At 49.9% G+C, this 13,787-nt stretch overlaps 1 protein-coding gene across 6 annotated transcripts in view; it reads right to left on the reverse strand.

Annotated features, from left to right (window-relative positions):
• Positions 1-13,787, reverse strand: part of LOC141129481 (uncharacterized) — a 110,817-nt gene that overhangs the window by 42,453 nt on the left and 54,577 nt on the right. For 4 of the 6 annotated variants that reach the window (XM_073617534.1, XM_073617531.1, XM_073617532.1 and 1 more), the window contains 3 exons: positions 6,966-7,232; positions 4,737-4,898; positions 2,251-2,412 (listed from right to left, as the gene is read on the reverse strand). In XM_073617534.1, the coding sequence (XP_073473635.1) occupies positions 2,251-2,412; positions 4,737-4,898; positions 6,966-7,232 (591 nt within the window). The remainder of the gene's footprint in view (positions 1-2,250; positions 2,413-4,736; positions 4,899-6,965; positions 7,233-13,787) is intronic. The other 2 variants (XM_073617535.1, XM_073617537.1) reach the window with 2 other exon arrangements.

Genomic DNA, 13,787 nt, shown 5'->3' on the forward strand with positions numbered 1-13,787 from the left:
AGGTCCTGATTCCTTTATATGGAGCTTCATATAACTAGAGGGACTACCAGCAGGAGGAAGGAGGCCCTGATTCCTCTGTATAGATCTTTATATCACTAGAGGGGTCACCGGCAGGAGGAAGGAGGTCCTGATTCCTCTATATAAATCTTTATATCACTAGAGGGGTCACCAGCAGGAGGAAGGAGGTCCCGATTCCTCTATATAGATCTTTATATCACTAGAGGGGTCACCACAAGGAGGTCCTGATTCCTCTATATGGATCTTTAAATCACTATAGGGGTCACCAGCAGGAGGAAGGAGGTCCTGATTCCTCTATATGGATCTTTAAATCACTATAGGGGTCACCAGCAGGAGGAAGGAGGTCCTGATTCCTCTATATGGATCTTTAAATCACTATAGGGGTCACCAGCAGGAGGAAGGAGGTCCTGATTCCTCTATATAGATCTTTATATCACTAGAGGGGTCACCAGCAGGTGGAAGGAGGTCCTGATTCCTCTATATAGGCTATAGGTCAAAAATGAATATTGTTAAGGCTATTTTCTCTTCTGAACGAATGTTCTTTTATGATGGGCAGTAGTAAAATACCAAATTATGGTCACTAGATACAGCTGAGGGTCATAGGACATAAATATATGTTAGTTAGAATAGATATAATGTAACAATTCTAGAGAACACTAGAGGGAATTAGCAATTACATTCTACCAATGGCTACCAATGTTTACATATAGCTGCACAATCCCTCTAGAATTGTTACACTGTGTGTATTTCCTATGCTCCTGTGCGTCATCTAGTGGCCATAATGCTGTATTTTACTACTGCCCATGATAAAAGAATGTTCATCCATAGGAGAAAATAGCCTAATGCTACGTACACACGGTCGGACTTTCCGGCGGACTTGGTCCGGCACACTTTCTGACGGACTTTGTCCGCCAGGTGCGCCGGACTTTAAAACGGACGGACTTGCCCACACACGACCGGACTTTTCCGGCGGGCTAAGTCCGCCCGTCTTTCCAACGGACTTTCGCCGGAGTTACGGCGGACTTTCAGAATGAACGGACTTGCCCACACACGGACAAGTCCGTTCATTTTGAACGTGACTCATGTGCAACGGGACTAGAAAAGGAAATCAATCTTGCCGCTTTTATCAGCAAGATTGACACCTTGCGAGCCCCGTCGCGGGGCATACCAGGACCTTAGGTCTGGTATAGATTATAAAGGGGAACCCCCTACGCCGAAAAAACGGCGTGGGGTCCCCCCAAAGATCCATACCAGACCCCGATTCGAGCATGCAGCCCGGCCGGTCAGGAAAGGGGGTGGGGACGTGCGAGCGCTCCCCCCCCCAAACCGTACCAGGCCGCATGCCCTCAACATGGGGGGGTGCTTTGGGGGAGGGGGGGGCCCTGCGGGGCCCCCCCCTCCCCCAAAGCACCTTGTCCCCATGTTGATGAGGACAAGGGCCTCTTCCCGGCCGGGCTGCGTGCTCGGATTGGGGTCTGGTATGGATTTTAGGGGGGACCCCACGCCGTTTTTTCGGCGTAGGGGGTTCCCCTTTATAATCCATACCAGACCTAAGGGCCTGGTATGCCCCGCGCTCACCGCAATAGGAAAATCTGTTTTTCCTACTGCAGCGAGCGCGAGATGCAATACCCTGCCCTCGCGTCGTATCTGGTCCGTCGGACCTGCATACACACGAGCGGACTTTCCGTCGGACCAGCACACAGACGAGCGGACTTTCCGCCCGAAACTGAGTCCGTCGCATAAATTTAAAACATGTTTCAAATCTTGGTCCGGCGGACTTTGGGGAAAAAGTCCGCCGGAAAAGTCCGCTGGCGCCTACACACGGGTGGATTGTCCGGCACACTGTGGTCCGCCGGAAAGTCCGACCGTGTGTACGCGGCATAAGATTTGTTTTTACCCAATTCGCACAGAACAAATGAACATGCAGATTTCCTGGACGAATAGCTATGTAATTTTTTTTTTTATAAACAGAACCTCTACTGTTGTCAATATCAGGAAACCCGCCCTGAGAAATGCCATGCAGCCGTCATCGCTGGAGTGCATGGAGACAGGAAGTGGCTACTGAGAAGCTGCAGGAGATCAGCAGCACTCGATGCAACACAGAAAAAAAAAAAACAAAGAAGATAGGATTGTATTGATAATGAGAATAGTTTATGATATACAGAGCACAGAGCAAACTAAATGTCATTTGGTTTACATCTACTATAAGTTCTGGATCTCTGCTAGACTCACCTTCTAATACACGAAAAGGTTCCGGAGCTTCTTCACTTTTCTTAGAGATGTAATCACTATCTGAGGAGGTTTTATAAAACTTTAGATAACCATCAGACTGGACATTTGCAATATATTCTGGGGCAGCTGCATCTCTCTTGTCTCTCTCAGTCTTCTGGAATCCTACAGAGGGAAGTCATGGAAGGTGTGAGGGTGAGCTAGAGATTTTATTTTATTTTTTTAAGAAAGTTTTTTTTTTTAAACGAAAGCACTTTACATCTATTTGTAAATCCAGGATGGTAGGGCAGCGGTATGTCTGTGAATGTTCCAGGTCATGGTTACTACAAAACAGATAAGAACTGCGCACTTCCCCCACTTCCCCCACTACATACCCCTCACTGCCCCCACTACATACCCCTCACTGCCCCACTACATACCTCTCACTGCCCCCATTACACACCCCTCACTGCCCCCATTACACACCCCTCACTGCCCCACTACATACCACTCACTGCCTTCATTACATGCCCCTCACTACCCCACTACATACCTCTCACTGCCCCACTACATACCTCTCACTGCCCCACTACATACCCCTCACTGTCCCCACTACATACCCCTCACTGCCTCCACTACATACCCCTCACTGTCCCCACTACACACCCCTCACTGCCTCCACTACATACCTCTCACTGCCCCACTACATACCCCTCACTGTCCCCACTACACACCCCTCACTGCCTCCACTACATACCGCTCACTGCCCCACTACATACCCCTCACTGCCCCACTACATACCCCTCACTGTCCCCACTACATACCTCTCACTGCCCCACTACATACCCCTCACTGTTCCCACTACATACCTCTCACTGCCCCCATTACATACCACTCACTGCCCCCATTACATACCACTCACTGCCCCACTACATACCTCTCACTGCCCCACTACATACCTCTCACTGCCCCACCACATACCTCTCACTGCCCCCATTACATACCACTCACTGCCCCACTACATACCACTCACTGCCCCACTACATACCCCTCACTGCCCCACTACATACCTCTCACTGCCCCACCACATACCTCTCACTGCCCCCATTATATACCACTCACTGCCCCACTACATACCTCTCACTGCCCCACCACATACCTCTCACTGCCCCCATTACATACCACTCACTGCCCCCACTACATACCCCTCACTGCCCCCACTACATACCCCTCACTGCCCCCACTACATACCCCTCACTGCCCCCACTACATACCCCTCACTGCCCCACTACATACCCCTCACTGTCCCCACTACATACCTCTCACTGCCCCCACTACATACCGCTCACTGCCCCACTACATACCCCTCACTGCCCCACTACATACCACTCACTGCCCCACTACATACCCCTCACTGTCCCCACTACATACCTCTCACTGCCCCCATTACATACCTCTCACTGCCCCACTACATACCTCTCACTGCCCCACCACATACCTCTCACTGCCCCACCACATACCTCTCACTGCCCCCATTACATACCACTCACTGCCCCACTACATACCACTCACTGCCCCCACTACATACCCCTCACTGCCCCCACTACATACCCCTCACTGCCCCACTACATACCCCTCACTGCCCCCACTACATACCCCTCACTGCCTCCACTTTTATTTTTTTAGGAAAGTTTTTTTTAAACAAAACCACTTTACATCTATTTGTAAATCCAGGATGGTAGGACAGCGGTATGTCTGTGAAGGTTCCAGGTCATGGTTACTACAAAACAGATGGGAACTGCGCACTTCCCCCACTATATACCCCTCACTGTCCCACTACATACCCCTCACTGCCCCACTACATACCCCTCACCGCCCCACTACATACCCCTCACTGCCTCCACTATATACCCCTCACTGCCCCCACTACACACCCCTCACTGCCCCCACTACACACCCCTCACTGCCTCCACTACATACCTCTCACTGCCCCACTACATACCCCTCACTGCCCCACTACATACCACTCACTGCCCCACTACATACCCCTCACTGTCCCCACTACATACCTCTCACTGCCCCCACTACATACCCCTCACTGCCCCACTATATACCACTCACTGCCTCCACTACATACCACTCACTGCCCCCACTACATACCCCTCACTGCCCCACTACATACCCCTCACTGCCTCCACTACATACCCCTCACTGCCCCACTACATACCGCTCACTGCCCCCACTACATACCGCTCACTGCCCCACTACATACCTCTCACTGCCCCCACTACATACCCCTCACTGTCCCCACTACATACCTCTCACTGCCCCCACTACATACCACTCACTGCCCCCACTACATACCGCTCACTGCCCCCACTACATACCACTCACTGCCCCACTATATACCACTCACTGCCCCACTACATACCACTCAATGCCCCCACTACATACCTCTCATGTAATTTGGTTTACATCTACTATAAGTTCTGGATCTCTGCTAGACTCACCTTCTAATACACGAAAAGGTTCCGGAGCTTCTTCACTTTTCTTAGAGATGTAATCACTATCTGAGGAGGTTTTATAAAACTTTAGATAACCATCAGACTGGACATTTGCAATATATTCTGGGGCAGCTGCATCTCTCTTGTCTCTCTTAGTCTTCTGGAATCCTACAGAGGGAAGTCATGGAAGGTGTGAGGGTGAGCTAGAGATTTTATTTTATTTTTTTAAGAAAGTTTTTTTTAAACGAAAGCACTTTACATCTATTTGTAAATCCAGGATGGTAGGACAGCGGTATGTCTGTGAAGGTTCCAGGTCATGGTTACTACAAAACAGATAAGAACTGCGCACTTCCCCCACTATATACCCCTCACTGCCTCACTACATACCTCTCACTGCCCCACTACATACCGCTCACTGCCTCCACTACATACCTCTCACTGCCCCACTACATACCACTCACTGCCCCCACTACATACCACTCACTGCCCCCACTACATACCACTCACTGCCCCCACTACATACCACTCACTGCCCCCACTACATACCACTCACTGCCCCCACTACATACCACTCACTGCCCCCACTACATACCTCTCACTGCCCCCACTACATACCACTCACTGCCCCCACTACATACCACTCACTGCCCCCACTACATACCACTCACTGCCCCCACTACATACCACTCACTGCCCCCACTACATACCTCTCACTGCCCCCACTACATACCTCTCACTGCCCCCATTACATACCTCTCACTGCCCCACTACATACCACTCACTGCCCCACTACATACCTCTCACTGCCCCACTACATACCTCTCACTGCCCCCACTACATACCACTCACTGCCCCACTACATACCCCTCACTGCCCCACTACATACCACTCACTGCCCCCATTACATACCACTCACTGCCCCACTACATACCACTCACTGCCCCACTACATACCTCTCACTGCCCCCACTACATACCACTCACTGCCCCACTACATACCCCTCACTGCCCCACTACATACCACTCACTGCCCCACTACATACCACTCACTGCCCTTATTACATACCGCTCACTGCCCCACTACATACCTCTCACTGCCCTCATTACATACCTCTAGTGTAGTATAGTGGACAGTGTAATGTAGTATAGTGGACAGTGTAGTATAGTGGACAGTGTAGTATAGTGGTCAGTGTAGTGTAGTGGACAGTGTAGTGTAGTATAGTGGACAGTGTAGTATGGTGGTCAGTATAGTGGACAGTATAGTATAGTGGTCAGTGTAGTGGACAATGTAGTGTAGTTGACAGTGTAGTGTGTAGTGGTCAGTATAGGAATCAGGTAGGTCAGTACTATTGTATTTGAAGGGACTCAGGGATAGCTAAAAGTCCACAGGTTAGGGGGGCGCAAATTACTTGCCTTTCCCCGGGTGCTGACAACCCACGCTACGCCACTGCCCCTCACTGCCCCACTACATACCACTCACTGCCCCACTACATACCACTCACTGCCCCCACTACATACCACTCACTGCCCCCACTACATACCACTCACTGCCCCCACTACATACCCCTCACTGCCCCACTACATACCCCTCACTGCCCCACTACATACCCCTCACTGCCCCACTACATACCCCTCACTGCCCCACTACATACCACTCACTGCCCCCACTACATACCACTCACTGCCCCCACTACATACCACTCACTGCCCCACTACATATCTCTCACTGCCCCCACTACATACCTCTTACTGCCCCACTACATACCCCTCACTGCCTCCACTACATACCTCTCACTGCCCCCACTACATACCTCTCACTGCCCCACTACATACCCCTCCCTGCCCCACTACATACCCCTCACTGCCCCACCACATACCCCTCACTGCCTCACCACATACCCCTCACTGCCTCACCACATACCTCTCCAGCCCCCACTACATACCCCTCATTTCCCCCACTACATACCCCTCACTGCCCCCACTACATACCCCTCACTGCCCCACCACATACCCCTCACTGCCCCACTACATACCTCTCACTGCCCCCAATACATCAGGGGCGGTTCCAGAGTCTAGTCTCGGGAGGGGCACTGCCAGAAAATATATTTTTTTGGGGTACATCAGGGAAATGGCTGGTGTTGGCGCTTCAATCATCACGGCACCATGGTTGTTATGGTGTCAGGATGATTGAAGCGCATTATTACTATTATTACAAAAATTAAATAGTTTAACTCACCATAATGCAGAATCAGTGGAAGCCTCAAATGTGTGTCACTTGCCACGTCACTTGTCACCAGATGCAGATTGTCACTTGCCATGTCGCCTGCCACATGTTGCGGATTGTCACTTGCCACGTCACCTGTCACCAGATGAAGATTGTCACTTGCCACGTCGCCTGCCGTATGTTGCGGATTGTCACTTGCCACGTCGCTTGTCACCAGATGCAGATTGTCACTTGCCACGTCGCCTGCCACATGTTGCGGATTGTCACTTGCCAGGTCGCCTGTCACCAGATGAAGATTGTCACTTGCCACCTGCTAGGGTGGTCTCTTGTGTCCCAGAGACATGATGTAATCTCTCTGCTGCTGCAGCTGCCTGCATGGTGAGGGGGGAACTGCAGGGATGATTGGCCAGCAGCCCGCTCACACATCGAGCGGCGCCGGCACATTTCACTACATACCCCCTCACTGCCCCCGCTACATACTCCTCACTGCCCCACTACATACCGCGCACTGCCCCACTACATACCGCGAACTGCCCCACTACATACTGTGCACTGCCCCACTACATACTGTGCACTGCCCCACTACATACTGTGCACTGCCCCACTACATACCCCTCACTGCCCCCACTATATACCCCCTCACTGCCCCCACTACATACCGCTCACTGCCCCCACTACATACCTCTCACTACCCCCACTACATACCACTCACTGCCCCATTACATACCCCTCACTTTCGCCAATACATACTGCTCACTGCCCTCATTACGTACCGCTCATTGCCCTCATTACATACCCCTCACTGCCCCCACTACACACTGCTCACTGCCCCACTACATACTGCTCATTGCCCCCACTACATACTGCTCATTGCCCCCCTCTACACACCGCTCACTGCCCCCCACTACATACTGCTCACTGCTTCACTACATACCGCTCATTGCCCCCACTACATACTGCTTATTGCCCCCCTTCACACACCGCTCACTGCCCCCCTCCACTACATACCTCTCACTGCCTCCATTACATACCGCTCACTGCCCCACTACATACCGCTCATTGCCCCCACTACATACTGCTTATTGCCCCCCTTCACACACCGCTCACTGCCCCCCTCCACTACATACCTCTCACTGCCTCCATTACATACCGCTCACTGCCCCACTACATACCGCGCACTGCCCCACTACATACCGCGCACTGCCCCACTACATACTGTGCACTGCCCCCACTACATACCCCCTCACTGCCCCACTACATACCCCTCACTGCCCCACTACATACCGCTCACTGCCCCCACTACATACCTCTCACTGCCCCCACTACATACCTCTCACTGCCCCCACTACATACCTCTCACTGCCCCCACTACATACCTCTCACTGCCCCCACTACATACCTCTCACTGCCCCCACTACATACCCCTCACTGCCCCCACTACATACCCCACACTGCCCCACTACATACCTTTCACTGCCCCCACTACATACCTCTCACTGCCCCCACTACATACCTCTCACTGCCCCCACTACATACCGCGCACTGCCCCACTACATGCTGTGCACTGCCCCACCACATACCTCTCACTGCCCCCACTACATACCCCTTACTGCCCCCACTAGATACCTCTCACTCCCCCCACTACATACCCCTCACTGCCCCACTACACACCCCTCACTGCCCCCATTACATACCCCCCCACTGCCCTCATTACATACCACCACTGCCCCCACTACATACCCCTCATTGCCCCCACTACCTACCCCTCACTGCCCCCACTAGATACTTCTCACTGCCCCCACTACATATCCCTCACTGCCCCACTACATACCTCTCACTGCCCCCACTACATACCCCTCACTGCCCCCACTACATACTGCGCACTTCCCCCATTACATACCGCTCACTGCCCCCATTACATACCGCTCACTGCCCCCACTACATACTCCTCACTGCCCCACTACATACCTCTCACTGCCCCACTACATACCGCTCACTGCCCCCATTACACACCCCTAACTGCCCCCACTACACACAGCTCCCTGCCCCCACTATATAGTGCACAATGCCCCCCTAAATTTTGCTCTGCCATTAAGTATTTACGTACTGATTACTGACTGCCCCGCCACTACCTACTATTCACGGACCGACCTGCCCATATATAATGCTTACTGCCCTGCCACTACATACTGCACATTATCCTGCCACAGAATACTCTTACGTTACTGCCCTGCCACTGCCAGTACATACAGCTTCTGGCCTGTTCTGCACTGCCATTAGGTACTGTGCAAGGCGCTACTTGTTTATTACTACATACTGCTCACTTGTGTGCTGGCCAATGCTCTTCCTTTATTACTGTGCTGGGGGTATATTATTGTGCCATGCTGGGAGTTAATTTTTATGCCATGCCAAAGGGGTTAATTATTGTGCAATCGCTTTAATGTTCCCCAAGGCCCTATTTTGTCTATACAAAAGGGACAGACCATGAAGAAACACCCACATTTGGTCACATCCACCTTTTGCCACACACACTTTTTGGCCACTCCCACCTTTTGCCACACCTGCGTTTTTGCTCATGCCAACAAAAGCGCAGCGAGTGGCATGCTAAGCGCACTGCATTAACTTCCCCACTTATAATCTACACATTTGCAACTTGGCTCTTTCTCAAAGTGGCGATTTCTATAAGTGGAAAGCATTTCTGACTCTGCACTTATCACTCATCATCTGACTGTCTGATCTGAAAATATCATCTTTGTTCTCCCACAAGTATGCTCCTACTGCTGCAACTCCAGCTAGAATCGCATTAGTGAAAACTGTCTCCTATGTCTCTTAACTCTGGTATGCTCCTACTGCTGCAACTCCAGCCATAAACTGAAACACTGCTATCTTTTTTCTTATGTGTCTCTAATAATGTTGGTATGTTATCTTTACTTAACTGTCTGTAGACCTGTCTACATTACAATGCTTTATTATCTCCCTTGTCTTACCCAAAATTATGGCCCGTTTTAACTTTAGTGCCCTCTTGATGGTCTGTTTCTGACTTAAGAATCTTGCCCTGTTAACCAGCCAAGCTTTATAACCTCTTGATTGCTAATTGAAATCCACCTACACCCTACCCCTATATATATATATATATATATATATATATATATATATATATATATATATATATATAAAAGCTTCTCTTGGGGGAAGCATTTGCAGGGGGTACACATTTGCAACTTGGCGCTTTCTCAAAGTGGCGATTTCTATAAGTGGAATGCACTTCTGACTCTGCACTTCAGCGAATGCACAAAGCAAAGGGACACAAGATAAACACTTTGAAAAACAGCACACAGACATCAGGTAACGTAGTTTACTCCTTTATCTCTTTTTCCTGGTAACATGCATTCTCCACCACTTCTTTTGACAACTCTGTCCTCCATCCTAAAACTATCTCTCCTTCACCCCTCTTCTCCCCCCCCCACAGCATATATATATATATATATCACCCTCACTTCTGTCCTGTCCTTATTACTGCACCCACCAACTCCTGCTAATTCTAAATCCACACACACTAAAAATCTCCAAGACCCTGGGGCATGTCACATATAAATCCCACTCCCATATTACCTCCCTCACCCTCTTGCTTCTCCTAACCTCTGGAGATATATCCCCAAACCCTGGGCCTCCATCATTTAACTGTACCCCATGCACCCATCACCCTGCACCCTCTGGCAGCAGCCGCAATCAACACAATTTAGTTCCCATTTCTATTCTCTTGTGCCCTTTGGAACTCCCGCTCTGTCTGCAACAAACTCACCTCTCTCCATGACCTCTTTATTGCCAACTCCTTTAACCTACTCGATATTACCGAAACCTGGCTCCACGAATCTGACACTGCATCTTCTGTTGCCCTATCCCATGGTGGTCTTCTCTGGACTCACTCCCCAGATCCAGTGGACGTAAGGGAGGAGGTATCGGAATCCTTCTAGCTCCACATAGCACCTTTCAGGTACTTCAGCCACCTCCATCCCTGTTACTCTCCTCTTTCGAAGCACACTGCATTCGTCTTTTCACTCCAATTTCTCTAAGGATAGCTGTGATCTACAGGCCCCCTGGACCAGTATCAACCTTTCTTGAAGACTTCTCTGCCTGGCTACCCTACTTTCTTTCTTCTGAAATCCCCACTATCATTCTCGGGGACTTCAACATCCCTATTAATACTAACACTCCTTCCACTTCCAAACTTCTTAGCCTAACATCCTCCTTTGACCTGAAGCAGTGGATACATGCTCCAACTCACTCAGAAGGCAATATCCTTGACCTCGTGTTCTCTCACCTTTGCACTCCATGCAACCTCTCTATCTATCCATTCCCTCTCTCTGATCACCACCTTATTAGTTTCACTCTCTCCCTTTCCTTCACCTCCTCTCCCTCCAACCACCTTAAAGTTACCCGCAGAAACCTACCTCATCTCAACCCTTCTCTTCTCTACTCTGCTAGCAACAACCTCTACGACAAAATCTCACCCCTATCCTGCACCAACCTAGCCACTTCTGTGTACAACGCTTCACTTCTAGCCTCACTACACACAGAATCAAGCCCAGACCCCTTCAACCTTGGCAAACAGATGATACTAGAAGTCTGAAAAAACGTAGTCGTGCTCTTGAGTGCCTGTGGCGTAAGACTAAGTCCCAGAGAGATTTCAACCAATATAAATCTGCCCTCCAAAAATACAATTCCAGCCTCCTCTCTGCCAAGCAGACCTATTTTACAACTCTCATTACCAACTTATCATCCTGTCCCCGTCAACTCTTCTCCACCTTCAACTCTCTACTTCGTCCTCCACCCGCCAACTCACTCACTGCCCAGGAGATCGCCAATCACTTCAAACAGAAGATTGATAATATTCGCGCGGAGATCTCTACTGTGCCGACACCCTCCACGCTTTACACTTCATGCCCACAGGCAAAATCATTATTTGCCTCTTTCAACCCCACCACTACAGACGAAGTTGCTAAACTACTTGCTAATGTCCACCTTACCACCTGCTCTCTGGATCCTGTTCCCTCACAAATGCTACGTTCACCCTCTGGCCCTATGCTACACTCTCTAACCCACATCTTCAATCTCTCCCTCTCTTCTGGTATCTTCCCTAACTCTCTAAAACATGCACTTGTCAGACCCATACTTAAAAAGCCCTCACTGGACCCATCCAATCTTAACAACCTACGCCCCATCTCCTTGCTCCCCTTCTTATCCAAACTCCTCGAACATCTGGTCTACAACCGACTGAGCGTCCACCTCGCTGATAATAGCCTTCTTGATCCCCTTCAGTCTGGATTTCATCCTCAACACTCCTCAGAAACTGCTCTCCTAAAACTAACAAATGATCTACTAACGGCCAAAACCAATCGACACTATTCTGTACTCCTACTCCTGGACCTCTCTGCTGCCTGTGATACGGTTGACCACCCCCTCCTCCTCAAAAAACTACACGCCTTTGGTCTCCGTGACTGTACACTTCGCTGGTTCTCTTCCTACTTATCCAACCGCACCTTTAGCGTTTCTTATAACTCTACTTCCTCCTCTCCTCTTCCTTTCTCTGTTGGGGTCCCTCAGGGTTCTGTTCTTGGACCTCTCCCATTTCCAATCTACACCGCCTCCCTGGGTCAACTGATAGCCTCCCATGGCTTCCTATACCACCTCTACGCTGACGACACCCAAATCTATTTCTCTACCCCTCAGCTCACTCCCTCTGTCTCCTCACGTATCACTAATTTACTCTCAGATATATCAGTTTGGATGTCACACCACTTCCTCAATCTCAATCTATCCAAAACCGAACTTATACATTTTTCCTCCCCCATATGCCTCTTCCCCTGATCTCTCTGTCAAAATTGATTGCACAACTATAAGCCCATCCCCACATGCCAAGGTTCTAGGTGTAGTCCTGGACTCTGAACTCTCCTTTAAGCAACACATCCAATCACTGTCCAAATCCTGCTGCCTCAACCTCCACAACATCAACAAAATACGCCCCTTTCTAACCAATGACACAACAAAGCTCTTAATTCACTCGCTGGTCATCTCTCGCCTGGACTACTGCAACTCCCTTCTCATTGGCTCACCTCTTCAATCCATCATGAATACCGCTGCCAGACTCATCCACCTTACCAATCACTCTGTGTCTGCCACTCCTCTCTGTCAATCCCTCCACTGGCTTACGCTCGGCCAAAGAATTAAATTCAAAATTCTAACAACTACGTACAAAGCCATCCACAATTTCGCCCCCAGCTACATTACTAGCCTAGTCTCTAAATACCAACCTACTCGCTCTCTTCGTTCCTCTCAAGACCTCCTGCTCTCTAGCTCCCTCGTCACCTCCTCCCATGCTCACCTCCAGGCCTTTTCCAAAGCCTCTCCACTCCTATGGAATGCCCTACCCCAATCTGTCCGCTTATCTCCTACTTTATTAGCTTTCAGAAGATCCCTGAAAACCCTTCTCTTCAGAGAAGCCTACCCTACCCACACCTAACAACTGTATTTTAATTTTTTCCATCAGTTCATCCCCCACAGTTATTACCTTTTTGTTTCCACTTGACCCTCCCATATAGATTGTAAGCTCTAATGAGCAGGGCCCTCTGATCCCTCCTGTATTGATTTGTATTGTAAGTGTACTGTCTGCCCTCATGTTGTAAAGCGCTGCGCAAACTGTTGGCGCTATATAAATCCTGTATAATAATAATAATAATAATAATCTCAGCACCAACACAGAAACCCCCAAAAAATTGTCTGGAGCTGCGCCTGCTTGGAACAAAGTTCACTTTTTCAACGATGCATGTGAAGCTG

The sequence above is a fragment of the Aquarana catesbeiana genome, linkage group LG02 (genome assembly GCF_042186555.1).
Source record: "Aquarana catesbeiana isolate 2022-GZ linkage group LG02, ASM4218655v1, whole genome shotgun sequence".
In the NCBI taxonomy this organism is placed as follows: domain Eukaryota; kingdom Metazoa; phylum Chordata; class Amphibia; order Anura; family Ranidae; genus Aquarana; species Aquarana catesbeiana.